The sequence below is a fragment of the Mastigoproctus giganteus genome, chromosome 1 (genome assembly GCF_048544385.1).
Source record: "Mastigoproctus giganteus isolate SK-2022 chromosome 1, ASM4854438v1, whole genome shotgun sequence".
Taxonomy (NCBI): Eukaryota; Metazoa; Arthropoda; class Arachnida; order Uropygi; family Thelyphonidae; genus Mastigoproctus; species Mastigoproctus giganteus.
In genome coordinates this window covers 37,473,257-37,493,930 of record NC_143575.1, presented here as the reverse complement: position 1 = coordinate 37,493,930, position 20,674 = coordinate 37,473,257, and the positions used below count along the sequence as shown (strand labels likewise).

Below are 20,674 nucleotides of genomic sequence, written 5' to 3'. Positions count from 1 at the left end.
CAATCAAATTCAGCACGCATAGTTGCAAGTGCTGCATAAGCATTTAGGGAAATTCTGACACGTAAAATTTGACTTACACAAATTTCTGCAGAATGCAACCCTTACAAAAGTCGGAAGTGGCTGTGTATATATATACAGGGTGTTTCAGTTAAACGTTTCAGAACTTCTAAGAGGGGTAGGGTACATCCTGACAACTCGAAATCATATAGCAATGTGGGGTCGGAAATGCTTTCCTGAAGCGGTGTTGTACACAGTAGCACCATAAAGAAAAGAGACCGTAAGTGAGAAATCGTTTTAATAATACATGAAAAGAAGAAAAGGTACATGGATTAAAGTAAGTGTTTGAAGTTTCTTCCACGGGCTACAATGCACGCCTCACATCTCCGGCGCACGGACATCCGAACATTCTGGAATACTCCAGGCGAATTTCGAATTTCTTCGGCAGCTACTGCGATTCTTGCAACCAGCTCCTCAGCATTGTCAACAGGGGTGTCATAAACTAGCGATTTCATATGACCCCAGAAATAAAAATCAAGACATGATAGGTCGGGTGACCGAGCAGGCCAACGCACGGGACCACCACGTCCGATCCACTGTTGACCAAATGTGACATCCAGGTAGTTACGAACATCTCCGCTATAATGGGCAGGGGCTCCATCATGTTGGAACCACATTGTCTGTTGCGTCGATGCAGAAATCTGTTCATCTCTCAAAAGTTGTGGCAATACTTGCTGCAGAAAGATCAAGTAGATAGGTCCGGTTAGACGACATGGTAACAGGTAAGGTCCGATGAGGTGATCTCCCATAATACCGGCCCATACATTGACCGAAAATCGAATCTGTGCTGCACGACGTCGTATCGCATGCGGATTCTCGACCGCCCAGATATGGTCGTTATGCGTGTTGAAAATTCCTTCCCTTGTGAAGGAATTTTCACGGTCAAATCGCTAGTTTATGACACCCCTGTTGACAATGCTGAGGAGCTGGTTGCAAGAATCGCAGTAGCTGCCGAAGAAATTCGAAATTCGCCTGGAGTATTCCAGAATGTTCGGATGTCCATGCGTCGGAGATGTGAGGCGTGCATTGTAGCCCGTGGAAGAAACTTTGAACACTTACTTTAATCCATGTACCTTTTGTTTCTTTTCATGTATTATTAAAACGATTTCTCACTTACGGTCTCTTTTCTTTATGGTGCTTCTGTGTACAACACCGCTTCAGGAAAGCATTTCCGACCCCACATTGCTATATGATTTCGAGTTGTCAGGATGTACCCTACCCCTCTTAGAAGTTCTGAAACGTTTAACTGAAACACCCTGTATACAGTGTGTCAATTAAATAATGAGACTGATGAAACTACAGAAAAAAAAAATAAATAAATAACACTAATGGCAAAGTAAGGTTATATATTTTCAAAGTAATCACCTCCAATGTGTACACACTGTTTACATCTTTTATACAAGTTTTGAAAACACTTCGGGGCCTCCTCTTATTTTATTTTATTTATTTTCATAATTTTCCTAACTATGTCATTATTCAAATATATGTATATCAGGTGGTAGTAGTGGGTTTGACGTGCTAATGCTGCGCCTATACCGTCATCTATAACTTTTTACTTTTTCTGTCTATATAAGCTGGTTAAGCTTACATTATGTCAGTGGTGTGGCTCTGCTCTGGAGTGCTTGTCTGTTCTATAGTTTATTTTTCGCTGCATAAGGACCACCGGTATTCAAATCCTCTGCATTGGTGGTTCGATCGGAGGATAGTAGGGTGGTTTGGTGCTTTGATCGGTTCGCCTTTGCAACGATTTGTCTAGCGATTGAAATTCAGCGATTCCACGACTATTACTGGCCTCGTGGTCCTCTGTCGATATGGGGCATAATGGTGAGTCTATTATTTTGTTTAATTTTCATAGTTTGTTTAGTCTCTATTGATGATATTTCACGTATTTTGGAATTGGCACTTTACTGGAGGGGCTTCTAAATTCTATATAATTGGCTTTTTAATTGAATTTCTAAATTATTCAGCGACTTTCAGCTAAAATTTTAGTCTTGTTACCCTTGCTTTTCCCTCCCTGTTGATTTAACCTTTATGTTAATTTAACTATTATGTTTAAATTTTTGCTCAACAGTTTTGCCATACTACTGGCATACGTTTTAATTTTAATTTTATACTTAATATCGGTTATTTATTTTCTTAATTATTTTATTTATAATATATAAGTATAATTTATTTTATTTATAATATATAAGTAAGGTTATATATTTTCAAAGTAATCACCTCCGATGTGTACACACCGTTTACATCTTTTATACAAGTTTTGAAAACTTTCAGCTGGTTGGTCAATGCAGCATGGATGTTCTCTATCGTCCCATATCGCATTCCTTTCATTTTGGGGAACAAAAAGTAATCTGTGGGAGCCAAATCCAGAGAATGTGTGGGAGTGTTCAATGACTGGAATCGATTTTTTTTCCAAAAACACTCAATGCAACACTTGACTTTCTTTTCTCATTGCTCGAAACTCAATGAATGCGGTACAAAACAGGAACAAATTTTTCTCTTACCCAGATCTTCTTTTAGAATTTCTCGTACAGATTCCTTATTACTACCGATCATCTCAGCAAGCAACCTCGTTGACATTGATCTGTCTTCAGTCACAATTTTTCTAACCTTTGTGACAATCTCTGGTGTTCAAACAGAGATCGGTCGGCCAGGTCAAGGATCATCCTCTAATGACTCACTTTAAGAAAATGAGAAAACCATTCAAACACTCTTGGTCAAGACAAACATTCATCAGCATAAACTTTTTTAAATTATCAAAAGTTTCCTTAGCACTTTTTCCCAATTTACAATAAAATTTGATAACTGCTCTTTGCTCCATTTTCAATTTTCTGACGACATGCACAAAACCACCATTTGCTCTTTCCGTCATAAATCACAAACTACTGACCGAACAAGTTTCAACTTGCACTCGTTGGAAAGAGCACACTCTAGTGGATCTAATCATGTACTATTTTGGCCTCTTACGTTAATACTAAATGCAGAGCACATGCGGTCTCGTTATTTAATTGTGTGTGTGTGTGTATCTCTATACACTAAAAAAGTTTTCCTCCTAGTGATATTTATTCGAGCCAATGGGAGAGGAGGGTGGAGCAATTATGTCACTACAAATGTGCAGGTAAATAATTACATTATTGCCTTCCATTAAAATACAAATGCTTCCATAACATTCACCAATCTCATGCACGTCCTTCACTGTCTAATACAGTGGTCTCCAAACTTTTTTGGTCGCACACCCTTATTTTACTTAATAGGACTACACAAAAATCATCAAAAGATCTACACAAAAATCATCAAAAGATCAACACAAAATTAAAAAAGATACCATACAATGGAAGGTATTTAAACACTTGGCTTACGTAACTTTTCAATGAGATATTTGTGCCTAGTGTGATTTGCAGATCTTTTTGATATTAGGTGGAATATTGGAGAGATACTCTCATTTCTTCCTCAATTCTTTGTAGTCTTTCCCTCTTGTTAGTTTTTATAGTGGTAAGCACAAAAAATTCTAACTCACATATTATTATTTATTAAATCCAAATACACTACAGATACATTCTCAATTACTGTGTACAGTGGATAAGTATTCCAATACATATAAAAACAAATAGAGTTTAAAATACTAAATTTATGAAATTACAAAGTGTAATTGGATTATAATATGGCCCCCAGGGTTTCCCCTATTTTCCACTGCAACTTCTGAAGTCACTTAAATGTACTAAGGGAGATTGCAAATTCCTTGTACTCTCAGATTAAACAAAAGAGAAAGGAAGAGAGAAGAAGGAGAACAGGAGTCAGTAAGTAAAAAGGAAAGGGGGATAAAGAGAAATCCCCCAGAGGAAGGGAAGGATTAAAGAGATAGAGTATAGTGAAATCAACTAATATCTATACAGTATGTGTGAACACCAATACACAAAACATATTCATGTTTACACAATTATTTACACCCAAAATTCTATTAAAAACATCAAATGGCCAGAGTTAACATTATGTTCATTTTATCAGCAAACCATTTTGCAACAGATCTTAATGGGCCAAAAGCAGGCATTTCCCAACAGGAAACTAAATATCATAAAATCAGCAGCATTTGAAAAACAATGACTATATATAGTTACCATAAACATAGCAAAATTCAAAGTTTATTTTATAATTAAGAAAACTAGTCAAAATACTTTTTGGTCAAATCAGTTGTTGTTTGACATAACCATTCTCAGCATGTAGATGCCAGTAAACACAATTAGTTCCACAGTCAATCACTTTCTGAGCATAGACAACAAACCCTAAGTGTTGAACGTACCAGTTCCTCAAACTAATGTTTGTCACAAGTCAAAAAAAGTAAAATCACAGTTATGATTTGACAATAACATCACTCCCAAACTTATGTATTCTAATTGCATTATTAATCAAGGTTACAAATGTTCCACCAACCTCAGAACAGTTATAAGCTATGCACTACCAAAATTGAGAACAAGCCAATTGCAAAAACTGAAATTTATTATAGTTAAAAATACCAGTTTTCTTTAGAATCTATATTCATCTTACAACCTAGGAAAATAACTATTTTCCGGAATATAATCAGGCATTGTGTTGTATAGACGCTACAACTATAAACTCCAAAAACCACATTTTAATTGAAGACCAGAGTTTAAGGCAGTTAATACATCACATAATATTAAGTAAATACATCCCTTTCACTAAGCACTAGGTATTATTAGCCAAGATTCTTTCTTCTAGAAAATAGTCTATCTGCAAAGCAATAAAAAGCATTAAAATTTTCTTTGGTTTCAATCAGGAGTGGAAGATCATCGACACTATATACCTCTGTGAAACACTGTAATTCTTGTCTAAGATCTACATAATTATTACATTTGAAAACCAAGTATTCCATTGTTTCTATAATGCTACAGCTACAAGATGGTGAAGTAGTCAAACCAAAAGAAAATAGTCTGGCTTTCAAACCATGTCCTGACAGTAAAAATCTAATGTTCGGTCCAGGGCACAGCCATGCAGTTTTATTTTTAGAAAACTCAGATACAACAGGATCTAAGATCCTCTCTTAGACTTGTAAGTTCCATAGACCACCAGGGCACATGGTTTTTCCTTCTAAATAAGGTATCACAGATTCCAGTGATTAAAACCCTGACCGCTTCAGCCTGTTCTTCAGCAGGCAGCAAGGTAATCTCATTAATATGTTCTTCCGTGAGCGATTCTTTAACGTTATTCTGAAAAGGACTTCAGTCGGCATCTTTTGTCTTATATCTAAGAAAATCAAAAGGATTTCTATTTCTATTATTTTGAGGATTGTAAAAGATATCAAAAACGACAGGATTGTGGTCACTAGCTGACCAGGAAGGTTGAACCATCCAATTTGTTATATATTGACAAAAAGTTATTTTTTAAACTGACATCTATATATGAAGAACTACTGGACGAGACAAAAGTAGGTGGATGTCCCACCAAGTTCCAGATTTTTAGATTTTTTGTGATTATAAAATCCTCCAATAATTCCCCTTTTGAATTTGTTACAGGGGCATTCCATATTGTGGATGAAGCATTGGCATCCATGCATATAATTACTCTTCTATCAGCTAGTTTTATAAGAGCAAATTCAAGAAAATTTAGAAAAGGTTCTATATTCTGTGACTGCTGAGAACATTGGAAATATACAGAAAGGAGGTAAAAGTGCCCAAAAGTGCCTTCCAAGCAGGCACATGCAGAATGCTTTGAGCAGAGACCTGCGATTTTCGTAACAACGTTAGGATCTGCTACAACCATGGCAGCCCAAACACTGGTCACAGAATTTCCACCAATACCAGTAATGTCCGGTTCTGACTGAACAATTTTACAAGTAGAAGAGAAACCCTTGACAACACCTTTATATGAGTAAATTTCTTGTAAGGCCATAATTTTAATGTTTTTGTTAGAAATGAGACTAGCCAAATCATTGGAGATAGTTATAGACCATTGACAATTCAGCTGAAGTACTCTAATAGATTCTCTAACAGATTCTACATTGGAAGGATTAAATATAACTAGTTCGTGATTTTGTCACCTCTTGCACTCTAATAAATTCAGAGCAATGGTTATCTTTATATGAATGGTCTGCTCGTTTCTTTCAAGATCTACAATTAGGGCAAGAAGGAGGAGACTCCTTTTCTTGACAATCATCAATTTGGTGTCCAGTTTTGCCACAGTGTCTGCAGGTAAAACCCGATTGTAGGCAATTGCAGGCAGAGTGGCCATAATAAGGCATTAAAGCATCTTGATGCAATAATGAAATCTTTCACACCGTGAGATGCCCAACTTAAAAATAAACGGTTCGTTGAGTTTAGAAGTATTTTCCTAATGTGCGGAGAAGTTTCAATCACCCAGTGCATATTGTTCTTAATACTGGACTTAATTTTAAACCTAATTTTTACAGTTTTTAAAGTCCTCTGCAGAAATGCCTTTTTCATTTTAGTTTTTATCATAAAGATCCTCCAAAAACTCAGTGTCAGGAGTTTCTTTATGCACATCATAGATAATAAGTGTAAAGTGTGTTAGTTGTCTGATGGCATCGGGGGTTTCCCCCATCTCGGCATTATAGATAATATGTGGGATTAAGCTTTTTGGGCATATCTATTTTGAGCTTTTGTTCTTTAAATTTATCACATTTCTTTAAACCTCTAGCCAAAGCAGCCTTAATGACAATTCCCTTGTCACAGACTTTTCTAACAGTTTAAACTTAATTTTCTTAAATTCATTTTTAAATTAATTTAAAACAACTTGTTTAATCTCGTCACTTGTTTTATGTACACTATCTTCATCTGTGCGAACCATGACTGCATGGATGGGCAGAGTCCCAGTAGGGGTAACACTATTTGCATTCTGTACGCTTGTGCCATTGGTGACCACTGAAGCATAAGTAGTCCCTGATGTGGGAACAGGCAGAGATTTGCATTTAATTTCTGTCTTTAAATTACTATTCTCTATAATTAACTCAAATATTAGCTTTCCAAATTGTTCCAGGCCTTCCCAACCTCAGCAGTCATGTTTAGAGAAACTTTTGCTTCACTTTTCCAGGCATTGAACACATTATTCTTTATAGCAAAGATAAAGTCCAAAGTTGCATTATCATTTATCACATCAGTCAAACTTTGACTTTGGTCAGAATTATTTATCCCATCGTGGGCAATGTTGGGAAACAGCTGGTCCAATATGTTGATAGATTTAGTATTACCTGTGGCAGAAGTGAGGTCTCAGGGTATTGACGAAGAGGAGCAACTTTCAACAGGTATTTAGAGTTTTATTAAACCAACAAAACACTATTAAATTTGTTACAGTAAGGTTCAGCCTAGTATGTAAGTATGTATGTAAGTAAGTAGTCTGGAAGTGAGCAGATGTTTACAGCAATCTGTAACAAATTAGAGTCCCAAGGGACAGCAAAGATCAGTGGAACAGCGCTCCCACATAGCTAAGGGCAATCAGTTTCCACAAAGCAGCGCATTGGCAGCAATCGTTTTTAATGCTAAGCAAAGACACACCTGTGTCGGCCTGTAGTAAGGTCTGGTAGTGAGTAAGTGTTTACAGCAATCTGTAACAAATTAGAGTCCCAAGGGACAATAAATATCGGGGGAACAGTGCTCCCGAGTAGCCAAGGGCAATGAGTGTCCACAAGGCAATGCACTGGCAGCAATCGTCTTTAACACTTAACAAAGACACTTGTGTCGGCCATGGCATTCAAATCTTTAGAAAAAATGCAAAATACTTATCTATAGAGGTGAATCCATTGAAGTAGAGAGTGCAGGCAGGTTAAACATCAGTTTATGGTTGCATGGTAATGAGAAAAAATGATATTTGCGGTTTTATTTTTCCAGAAAAGGCAAAAACTCAGCAGCATGTAAAACATGCTAGCATACAGTAGACGCCATCTGGCAGAAAAAAAAAATCTAACTCACACAGGTAAGCTGTAGAAAATTGCAACAGAATTACCACAGCTTTTTTTGCAATATTAGGATATTCATTCTTCATCTCTATCCAGAATTCACTGATAGATACTTCTTTATGTTTTAATTTCAAATTGTCATCATTACATATTTCAATTAACTCCTGATCTATGATGCTGAGCTTAGAATGGCTTGAAACTGATGCAATAAATGGGTTCCTCTAACAGTCATAGTCTTCGGTACGTAAGTTTGGAAAATAGTACTGAATGTTTTTTATCCAGTGCTACAAGATGCTCAGAAATCAATGCTATTATTTCTTTATTCTTAGTTGTAGCAACGTGTGGAAACATAACCATGTTACTTTCCTTCACTGTTTGTTTGTTATTTGGTTTTTAAGAGCATTAGCAACTAAGGCCATATTGATCCGGGGATATGCGGTGGTCATTCCCTGACCTTTCCGCATCCTCCGTATTTGGTGGTCACGGGCTCGAACCCCAGTCTAATCAAGAAGTGTGTGCTACACACTACTGCTCCTGCCCACCTGGCTATGGAGGCACCTGTTTCCTTCACTGACCCATAAGCTTAACTTATCTCTCAGAGCTTTGATTCTGTCAGTGATAAGATATTTTCAATTTTGCCTTGCAAACTGGAATTAACCTTGTTTAAAGTTCCAAAGATATCAACTAAATACAACAATCTGGCATACCAATTATCATCGACAAGTAAAATACAAAATTCTTCTTGCTTTTCAATGGCAAAGAAAGAATGAATCTCACCCACCAGTTCATACTCATGACAATACTTTGCCTTTAGAATGTCATCTTGTTTCCGTATGAAGAAGATTAACATGTTTTGCCCCAACTTCTTCAGAAAGCTTGGCAAAAACAGACACGATTTAAGAAGCCTACTTTTTGTATAGTTAACCATTTTCACAACTGTGTCTAGCACATTTTTCAGATCATTACTGAGTGTTTTCCCAACCAGCACTTCACAATGAAGAAAGCAATGTGTTGTTATGACATCACTGTTGTCTTCACTAAAGATACAAACCCTTTCACTGAGCCGACCATTGATGGAGCATCATCTGTACAACTTCCCACACAAGATTTCCAGCATAAATCATGAGTTTCCAAGTAGGTACTTAATGTATTGAAAATATCTTGGCCTGTCTTTGTTTCTTCAAGTTTTTTACAGAAAAAAAAAAACTGATCTATACTATCATTATGGGCAAATACTATACTACTATACTATCATTATGGGCAAATACTATACTACTATACTATCATTATGGGCAAAGCAAATAAATGCAAGATATTGGAAAAAGGCTCAAGTAGTTGATCCTTTTTCCAATATCAGTTGTTTCATCTACTTGGAGTGCAAAAATTTCACTTTTCTTTACAGAGGCACATACACTTTCTTCTACGTCTGCCAACATATCACTAATCCATCTGTTAATGGTATTATCGGAAAGAGTAATTTTTTAACTTCATTTTCTGCTTTTCTTCCAAAAAGTGTCCTTACATAGTGCTGCAAGCAGAGAGAATAAGTGTCTCTGCTTCTGTGTGAAGCTTCATATTTTTAGCAATTAACTGAGCTACTAAGTAGCTGGCCTCTTGAGCTTTATTAGAAATTTTGGCAATTTTAGTAAAACTCAGACTGTTTTCTTTGGAAATTTACTAGTCTCTCGGAGTGCATTCTAGGCTTGTTAGCCAGATGACTATGTTTTATATTTAAATGTCGCTTTAATTTACTAGGTACTATTGCTTCTTTGGACAATATATCACGACAAATAACACATTTTTGGCTAGGATTGTCTTTATCCCCACACCAAATAAATCCATGTTCCAAATAACTGTCCAAATACTGATGATTTTAATTCCTCACCTTCACAGAAGACTTGCTCAAGGAGGGAACAGATAATTATTCCTTCTTTACTTGAACCTACACCTTTGTCTTCTTTTTCATCTTTACCATAATTATCTTGAATTTGTCTTCTTTTTTGCCTTCACTACAATCATCTTCATGTCTTCTTTTCTTCACAAAAAACTTGTCCATCTTACTATCAAGGGTATTTTACTAACTGAAATTTGTGTTGGCAATAGGTCATTACAGTGCATAAGTAAACATATTGGCTGATTATTCATACAGTAGTTTCTGACTTTAGGGGCTAATTCGTTCCTAGCAACATGCTCGTAAAGTGAAAACTCGTAAAATGGGAATTTATATCCCACAGTAATGTTAAATAAAGATCAACAAAACAATAGTTTATGCTAAAACAATGATTTATTTATCCAAAGAAATGAAAACATAGCCTTTAAAATCAAGCAAATTATAATAATAAAGAAATTATTTATGTTGTACAAATGTTAAAGAATGTTTATTCTTCATCATTATCAAACATGCACACTTGTTGATGGTTCTTCACTCGTTGTTGACTCGGCACTCATTGGTTTGTTGGAAGCACAAGGAGTCGTTATCTTCTTCAGAAATGCTTCAAGAGTCGTTTGTTTCCAAGACGGTCTTCTCTTTTTTTTTTATAAATTTCTGACAGCATGCAAAAGCATTTTTTTAAACCTGTAGCAACTTTTATAGTGGGCTTGAAATTTCAATCTTGTGACTCAAAAATCTCGATTGCTTTTTCTATGTGGTGAAAAGCTTCGTCACCCCTTGAGAGTGAAGGAATGAACAGGAGTTTCAGCTGTTAAATCTTCTTGTTCCTCAGGTCTCTTCACATTTTGCCATTTCTAGCAGGTCTCCATTTGTGAGCTCTCCACTGTGCGTCTGAAGCAGCTCAGTAACGTCAATTGTTGTTGTTATTTGGTTTTTAGGAGCATTAGCAACTATTGCTCCGGGAATATGCGATGGTCATTCCCTGACCTTTCTGCATTCTCCATATTTGGTGGTGACGGGCTTGAACCCCAGTCTAATCAAGAAGCATGTGCTACACACTGCTGCTCCTTCTCACCTGGCTACGGAGGTGCCCGACGTCAGTTGTAGAAACTCTCAAGCTGCAATTGGTTAACAATATTAATGACCGCTTCTGTTTCATTTTGTACAAACTCTGCCATCAGTTTATTGATAATTTTGAAGGATTTCAAGAACCAGCAAATATCAAGAATCAACAGAATTGAAAATATCAACATTAATTGCAATAAATGAATGCTAAATTCATAAATACGTCATTTCAAATGCACGCTGTTGTTGTTGTTGTTGTTGTTTGGTTTTTAGGAGCATTAGCAACTAAGGCCATATTGCTCCGGAATATGTGGTGGTCATTCCCTGACCTTTCCGCATCCTCCATATTTGGTGGTGAAGGGCTCGAACCCCGGTCTAATCAAGAAGCGTGTGGTACGCACTGCTGCTCCTTCCCACCTGGCTACGGAGACGCCTCAAATGCACGCACAGTAGTAATGTATTGTATAGCTACAGGTGTGGTTTGAAATGCCATATTTATGAATGTTTAGCATTTATTTATTGCAATTAATGTTGATATTTCTGATTCTGTTGATACTTGATATTTGGAAAAAAAAAAAAGAGCTCGTAAACCCAGGAACTTGTAAAGCGAAAACTCATAAAGTGGTAACTGCCTGTAATCTCTTTAGTCATATTACTGTAATGAAAATTAATACCTGTTTTTTATAAAATCAGTTTTTCTTCATTAACCTTTTGCACTCTGCTACTTCTGCTGTGTGCTTACCCTACCACTCTAAATTAACTTCTGTGTGCGCTGCAGTGCTATACCTTGTTGCCACAAAGTAAATTTAAAATATTTTTATTTCCAGAAAAATATAATATATCCAAATAAAGATTTCTTCCGAGTGGCCAAATATATCTTAAATATAAGTAAGCAACTATTGTCGCACACAAACAAGTCCTGGGGCACTTGCTTGTGTCATCTTGAGTCCCTCTCAACAAGGCAGCACAAAAGGTTAACCGAAACATAATAATCTATGTAATGAAACTGTTATCTTTTATAATGTGAGGTTTTTGTATTTTTATTTTTTATTTTTTGGAATTTTAAATAGAATGATCAGTTGACATATGTAAATACTGTCATTATGGTTTATGGAATAAGGATGTATCTTTGTATAATGAAATAATTACAAAAGTTTTTTATGTGGTGAAAAGCTTTGGGTTTAAGAAACTTAAACCCAAATTACATGGCACCCAGGAATGTTGTTGCAGCACCCTAGGGTGCCATGGCACTCCTGTTGAAAACCACGGATATAGTGCAAGGAAGCCACAGGTTTTTGCTGCACTGGCAAAAAAAAAAAAAAAATGAAGTAGATAAGAAAATACATATTATATACTTCCCTCCTCACACAGGTAACTCCAGTTCCCCTTAAATCCAGTTCACCTTTGAATTTATTCAAACTGTCAGCATCAACTAACTGTAAGGGCAACTTGTTCCAACAATCAACAACTCGCTGGCTAAAAGAAAACTTCCTACAATCTAATCTAAATCCCAACCCCTATAATTTTCGCATATAAACTCCAGTTTGGAGAGCGATTTTGCTAATGGTATCTTGAATATAACCCCTAGTTCTGAAATTCTTTATAACAGTGAGAATTCCACCTTCATTCATTTTACTAACCCTTCTCAGAGCCTTATGAACCTCAACTGGGTCACCTCTGAGGTGCCTGATTGAAGTTGTCAAGCTCTTTAGCCCACACAATCAAAGTCTTTCCTCATATAGTCATCCTTCTTCCGATCTCACCATTCGAGTTTTCCATCTTTGGACCCTTGCAAAACGCTCAATGTCCTTTTTCAGATAAGATCTCCATACTTGAACACTGTATTCCAAATGTGGTCTTACAATTGCCTTATACAGTGGGATTATGACCTTCCTATTACTACAGGATAATGTTCGATAAATCAACGATAAGACACCACGGGCTTTCCTGGTTGCCTCTTTTTCACTGTCAGAAAACTTTATATCTGCCCATATTGTAACTCCCAGATCCCTTTCCTCCTCCACTGTTTTTAATTCAACCCCACCAAGTGTATAATTTTTTTTAGGTTAAAACACAGCCTTCTCTGACCATCTTTGAAGTCTGTTCAAGTCATCCTGAAGGATCGCTGCTTGGCACTGATCATTAACGACTCTGCCAATCTTTATGTCTCCTGCAAGTTTTGACATCACACCTATCCCTTCATCAATGTCATTTATGAAAATGAGAAACAACAGTGGTCCAAGAACCAATCCTTGAGGGATCCCACTCCTGACGTTACAGACATATATAGAGAAGTTAGGCAATAACGTGTTACCTACAGCATGTTGGAAAAGGCCCATACGTATTTATCAGTAAGTTAATGCTCACATTGTGATAGACTGGTTTGAGGGCACAAGCATTAAGTGGTTGGACTGGCCAGCCTACAGCTCTGACCTCCATCCTACAGAGCACCTCTGGGGATCACTGGATGCATGCGAGGAGAGACTGCTCAAAAAGCTGAACTGGTCACTGCTTTAAAAACTGAATGGCAGAAAATATCGGAAAACATTTACAAAAAAAAAAAAAAAAAAAAAAAGGGGGAAAAAAGGAAACTGGTAGAGAGCATTCCATGGAGACTGTCATAAAGGCTAAAGGTTTCAGCATACTTCATTAATTTTCTTATAAATAAAGTTTATTTGTAAATACACAGGTGTTCAGATATTAATGATAGGGCTGTGTGTGCGTGTAAAAACAAAGGGATTCATTGATTAAACACCCTGAAGAAAATTAACAGAGAACACTTTTGAATAAACTTGAACAATGTCTTTGTTGCAATGTTATACTGTAGCAAACAAGCTTTCATATAATAATCAATTTTTCATATATTTAACAGACCATGGCCACATTTGACAAATGGGGTGTTGACATCAGAAAACAGGTGCTATGTTTAGAGATGTTAATCGACAATGTTGAAAGGAACAAAAATGGAATGACAACTGAGATTTAAAAGAACCTAGATTTTGATTCAGAGGTGAATTCTGAATCAAAATCTTGGTTAAAATGGATAAATTTATATTTAGAGATGTTAGGGTTAATGCTGACACCTCTAATGCTGTGAATAGAAAGAAAGGTTAGTGATTGTTTTTGGTTGTTTATGGTAATTACTTGGTGCACTAATTACTGCGTACATAGTGCAATAGTTTCTTAAGTTTACTGCTTATCTTTTAAAAAACAGCACACCAAAAATAAAAAACATTTTTGGGCCACTTCACAACAGCTCATAAATTCTCTTCCTATACAGGAAGCACAAGATGTCATGTCACTACTATTAAACTGCATCATATGATAACTTAAGTGGAATTAAGATGAAAGACAAGTAACTGACAGCATTTATCAGTATTATTATTGTTGTTATGCAGGTATTTCATTAAAGATACAATCATTAGGATTTCACAAACCTTTGACATGATCAGAATGCCAATGTACACACTGGCATTCTGATCATGTCTATCATGTTCTTTGCACAGGGTAATCTAATGTCATGTCCTGTGGAATATGTTATGGGATACAGCTGATATTATGTGTCAAATCCTTTCCACAACCTTCTTTAACTGATGCATTTTGAGACATACTCTAAGATTCGTACTAGAAGTTTTTGCATAAAGAGAACATAATTCAGAGGCAGCCAATCGAATGCTGCTGCCAAAGTTGCAAAGCTCTGATCAATCTACCAGATTCTACAGATGCATATGGTAATGAACAGGTACTTTGTTCTGCTGGAAACTATACCCAGTCAGAGAAAATGAATTCCTGTGTACTGGTCCACCAAAAAATATTGGCCATAGATGACCATCAGATATAGTCATTCATATCATTATATGTGAATGGTTATATTCAATCTCTTTATAAGCGCGGGGTTATATTTATTACAAATATACCGTATTAATGTAATATTCACTCTAATAAACAGCACACTCAATGGAAAATAATGCTTTACCAAGTTATGGCAGTATTGAAAATACTACCATAATTTTCCTTTTCATTGTCTTTTTTGGAATACAGAGTTCTGATAAACTTTTGCAGAGAAACTTTTTTGATGACTTTTTTGGTGATTAATGAGAAGCAAAAATTAAGGTGCTCTGCTCCTGTTACTCTTGAAGACTGTTCAGTCCTTTTTCCAAAATACTGCCTACAAAAAATATCTTCATTTCCATCACAATATGGGAATATATTCTTGATGTTCTTTCATTGAATCTTTCACAGTTAATCATCCATATTTTGATGGTCCTTTTCAAAGTAGTCTCCATCTGATGAAATGCACTTATTCCAATTTTTCTGCCATTCTTCAAAAAAAAATGGTGGAAGCCATTTTTTAGCATTCATTTGAGAATCTCCTCCAATATCTTTACAACTTTTGACAACTGGAAACGTTTTCCTTACAGCTCCTTCTTTAACTTTGGAAATAATAATAATAACAAAAAAAGTGCAGGGTCAGGGATGTAGGGTGAATGAGAAACACATTTGACATTAATTCTAGTTAAGTACTCAATGACAGCATGAACAATGTGAGGTCTCGCAATGTCATGATGCAGCATCCACCCACCTGCATGGAGTTGTGGTCGTCTGCGATGAAAGTGATTCTGCAAAGTGCACAAAACAGTTCTGTAGGAAGGTCCCGTAACAATTGTATAACATGGCACAACATGCTAGTAAACTTGAATGTCACAAAAAGAGATGACCATAACTTTTCCTACAGAAACCAAAACTTTTGCTTCTTTTATTTTATTTATTTATTTATTTATTATTTTTTTTTTTTTGTGTTTGTCAGAACTTCCAAGTTTATTCTTAAACTGTGTAACTAAAATTATTAAAAATAAACTGAAACTATTAAAAAATTTTCCTTACCCCTGTTGCCTAGTAATACTTTCTAATCGTTCCACCAATGACTGAAGAGAGGTCACTATAACATAAAAAAATCAGGTGTAATTTAAAAAACTGGACAAAGCAGAAACAAACATTCTGCTCTTATTAATGGGTTTTTGAGGGGGGGGGGGAATAGTCTAATTGTTTTTGGTAAGAAAAAGTAAAACAATTAAAAAAAAAAAAAAAAAGATAAACCTCTTTGTGAGAAACTTCAATTTGATTATTTCAACAAGTCTCAATTTTAATGGAATGCATGGAAGTTCTTGAAATTAATTTGGTATTATGTCTCTCTCTCTCTTTATAGGGACATCAGCATATATGCATAATGCACTTCTATTGTTTTCACCATGTCTGTCCATCTGCACATAACAACTTGAATCCCAGTGTAGAGATTTTCATGAAATTTTATATTTGAGCCTTTTAAAAAGATTAGTCAAGCCAAACAAAATTTCATTAAAATTGGACTCAATAAAAAACTGACAATTTTTGCTTCTTTGTTCGTCCATCCATCCACATATAATACCTCAGCTCTTAGTGTATGGATGTTCATAAAATTTTATATTTGGAACTAGTGAGATTTGTCTATTCTTCCCAAATTTCGTTAAAATCACACCAATAGAAAACTATCAATTCTTATTTATTTTTTTCATACATATCACATAGTTTTTTTCATATACTGTATTGCAGCTGAAGCACTGGATATTATGTTTATTTCCAGCACACGACAACAAACATAATAGCTGGAGAAATGAATGGTCAATGTGGCAGATGTCCAGAAACAAAATTTTCTCCGTTTGCACATGAAAGTCTTACATTTTTGCTAATTTTTTTTGTTATAAATCATGAATTACTATTATTTGCTAATGTGCTTGAAATATAATGCATTACTTATATATTACTACCGTTTTTTTTTCCTGATTCAGGATATTCTGAAACAATGAGTGGACAAAAATATACAAGTAACTTTTCGTAATATGGAATTACAGATGTGAAAACAAAACTTTGAAGTGGATTTATTAATGAAAGAATAATGTTTTGTTTTATTAAGTTGAAGTGACTCTTAAAGATATCAGCAGATATTTCTACAAACAGCCTTGCACAGAGGCAAAATCATCCCACACTGCTAAAGCCTAAATGATTACATTTATACACTGCTTGGCCACTTTATTAGGATCATGGAAGTTTAGGCAATATGTAGCAATCTATACAAAAATATGTAAATCGAAGAGGTTACACAGTATGTAGCAGGAAAGTCCTATAAAGTCACAGATGAAATCCGTTCACTGGAAATAGAGAATGGACAGGACTGCACAGACTTTCAAAAAAGGTATGATTGTCAGTGAGCATTTAGTTGCTATAACAGAGAAGATGACTGGACTTTTAGAATGTTCAAAGACTAGTGTCATTTAAGTCTTTAATGAATGGGGAAAAAAAAAAAAAAAAAAAATTTAAATGTCTGTGAACAGATGCAACTGCAACCATAAACATTAAAGTGATGGAAGGGTACGTTTTATGTCTGGAGCAGCTTATCAAGTATAACTGTTGAATAATTAATCCTCTGAATTTAATGCAGGTACATCACAAGGCATCATACTCACATATGCAAAGAACCTTATGAAGAATACTATGGGAACAGGAGAACTTCGCAAAAGCCATTGATCTCAGACACCAATCAGAACACATAGCTATGTTGGTGCAAGTTATGCAAAGGATGGATGCAAGCAGACTGGAGCATGTGGTCTGACGACCCTTGATTTATGCTTTTTAGCACCAGTGGAAGAGTGAAAATGTGAAGAAAACCACAAGAAACTGGAACGGTTTTGTGTACAAACAGTCAGGCTGCTGGTCAAGGTGTAATAGTTTTGGTATGTTTTTGTGGCATACCCTTGGTCCTCGGATCCCAATGGAGGGCAGCACAAACACCAGAGCATATCTGACCATTGCTACAGATCAGATATGCCCAGTAGCATTGCATTTAGCCTTATACAAGAATACTTTCAAGATGACACAATGCAGCCGTCTACTGTGCCAAATGTGTGAAGAAATGGTTCTTCACACATTTTCTAGGAACATGAGGAACTGTCCTGGCTGTCCAAATGGTGGATCTCAATCCCACTGAACACCTGTTAGAGAGGAGCTGAAAAGGTGTGTTCAGTAGCACAATCTTCTGCCCTCATTACTACACAAATTAAAGAGAGTTAGTATTAGTGGTTCTAGGTATTTTCGCTGTGAACATCTTTGCTGTAAGCATTTTTGCCGCATAACATTTTCACTGTAAGGCAATTTTGCCGTAAAAGATAAAATAACAAAAAATAAAAGAGGGACATTAAAAAGGACATAACGAAACATGAAAAATTAATAACAAAATTAAAAAGACTTTATTGCGAAAAATGAAAATACAAAATATTTGAATACATTTAAAATGTGTGTAGATTCCTGGCAATACTACGCAAATAACTGATTTTATTTTGTGGATCGTACCTAAGCACTTGTCCTCGAAGCCTTTCGTTCGTAGTATTATACATTTTTTTGCTTCTTGATTCGTCTCTTTGTTTGGCATTGCACTTTTTCTTTTTCACTAAAATTTCTTCCTTCATTAAGAGAGGTATCAGTTTCCAAATACTAGGATGCACATTTGTAACTGAGCTTTGTATTGCATTGTGAAAGCCTTCTACCCTGTTCGTTCTTTCCATATTGTCATTTGTCCGTTGATAGACATTCCAAAGTTCTATGGGAAATGTGGGTTCAACTCTGCACCTTCAAGGCCCTTGGCCTCTTTCTCCTCCAAGGTAGTGTGCTTCAAAATAAGAAATCAACTCTTGGGACAAATCATCTGTCAGCTCGATAAAGCAATCAATAATGTCGTTAACTGGAAGAAATGCTAATGCTGTAATGCATTTAATTTTCATGTTAAATTTGGCATCTGTTTGATAGCGCAACTTTTGTCCGATATATCAATGATTTTGTGGTAAATGTTTTTTCTCATAGGAAACAAACAGCCAGTTATAGTTGTATTTGGGTATACGTTAAGAGGGTTCCGCATATGGCTTCAACCGTGCGGTCACGTTTATGAGTGCTCCTGATAAATAGTAAATTTTGTGCCAGATAACCATGAATTTACCATTCGCCAGTGACTTAATCTTAAAGAACTAAAGAAACTGGATCACCAGGTGACTTTGTAAAAATTTCCTTTAGAGAAATAATGAAAATATGAGTGTATTTAAACTTTGCATATGATAGCTTGTAGTTGTATGTAGAGCATATGCCTACAGCATACAATTTTGGACTTGAGCATCCTGAGCTACATCCCCCCCTTGTTCAGCGGGCACCGTTCATAGACTGACTTCCCAATGCAATATGCTGATATGGAAATTAATACTTGCTTGTTATCTCTGTTATTGATTTGCCAAACTGTATACAGTAATTTAAAATTTTCCTAGGTACATTCGCAGGAACCTTGCACAACAAAGAGGGTCTCCCTTTGTCCTGCTGTCACTGCCACATGTTTAAAACTCGGTTAAATTTGGCTGTGAGTTTGTGTATGCAGCCTTAACAAATATTAAACGTCCATATTTATAATTATAGATACACCAATAATATACTTAGCAATAAGAGTGAGCATTTTTTCATCCTCTTCACTTGGTATTAATGCTACGTTAGCACCACGTTGTCACAACTCATGTCGGGCCAGCAATCTCGACTGACTTTTGACCGATTTTCGGAACTTTGGTTCTCAGCTCTGAAAAATCGGAAACTTGCACAGAGCACATAAAACAGAGAAAGGCCCCCTCTATTAAGGAATGGTTTTACCCTATTTGCACCAACAGCTTATGACCAAACTGAAATCACTGAAAATGCCTGAATTCTGGCCACAAAGTCAATTTTGATTTGTCTTGTGACTGGGTCTGCCGTTAAAAGCGCCCTGTTCTAGAATTAGTGTGGCCTTTCAGCCACCACATCCAAACTTCACTTATTGACTGGGGATTGGTGCCTCCCCTGTGCTACTATAGGGTAGTACTGTGCTCTATTAACTCTGAGACATTCTGTGAACTGTATAGTGAACTAAAATGTGCCTTCAAAATTCCCCCCACTTCCCTTAGACATTATATGGGTGGACTTCAGCTTCCCTACTATTGCTCCTACATCGAAATAATTGTGATTTCTGTGATCGGCGCCCCCTGAAAATTGCAAGGAGAAAAAACCCTGCTGCTCTAGGGCCCTTTTTAATTTGGGCTCTTCCCCCCCCCCCACGCGACCAGTGGAAATCAGCCAAAATTTTCAGCACAACGCCCTGTGGTCTCAAATGATCGCAGCTTCTTGCGGCGACCACCAAATATCATAATTTTCACTGCTCTACAAAGACAAATCAAACAAGTCCCGATAATCCGGAACCTCGTTCTGCCGAATTTTATGAAAATGCCTTCGCAAGACTCAAACCGCTCAGAAGTAAGCATGGAAAACGCCTCTGGAACTTTCAGACTGTAGACATAACAGGCGATGCGGAAAGCCAAAAGCCCACTCCAGTTCCAAAAAAGCACAACAAGAAGGTAAAAATCCCAAAACCTGAGAGAGAGAGAGAGAGAGAGAGAGAGAGAGAGAGAGAGAGAGAGAGAGAGAGAGAGAGAGAGAGAGAAACTACATCTCAATCTGAATCCAAGGAACAAACTGAACAAAGGAGCCAGCAGTGTGACTGCGTGGAGGAGGAGCATGCTCTGGACCCTGCACTGCAAGTGGGTCCTGTCCTGCAACAGGTGCTCACCCTTAGGATGGCATTAGAGACCTTGTTCAAAGAGCAAACGAACAGGGTTACAAAAAATCTCCACGCCGAAATCGTC

At 36.4% G+C, this 20,674-nt stretch overlaps 1 protein-coding gene across 1 annotated transcript in view; it reads right to left on the bottom strand.

Annotated features, from left to right (window-relative positions):
• Positions 1-20,674, bottom strand: part of LOC150090711 (uncharacterized) — a 257,039-nt gene that overhangs the window by 169,898 nt on the left and 66,467 nt on the right. The window contains exon 4 of the mRNA XM_090369985.1: positions 15,822-15,876. Within this exon, the coding sequence (XP_090226111.1) occupies positions 15,822-15,876 (55 nt within the window). The remainder of the gene's footprint in view (positions 1-15,821; positions 15,877-20,674) is intronic.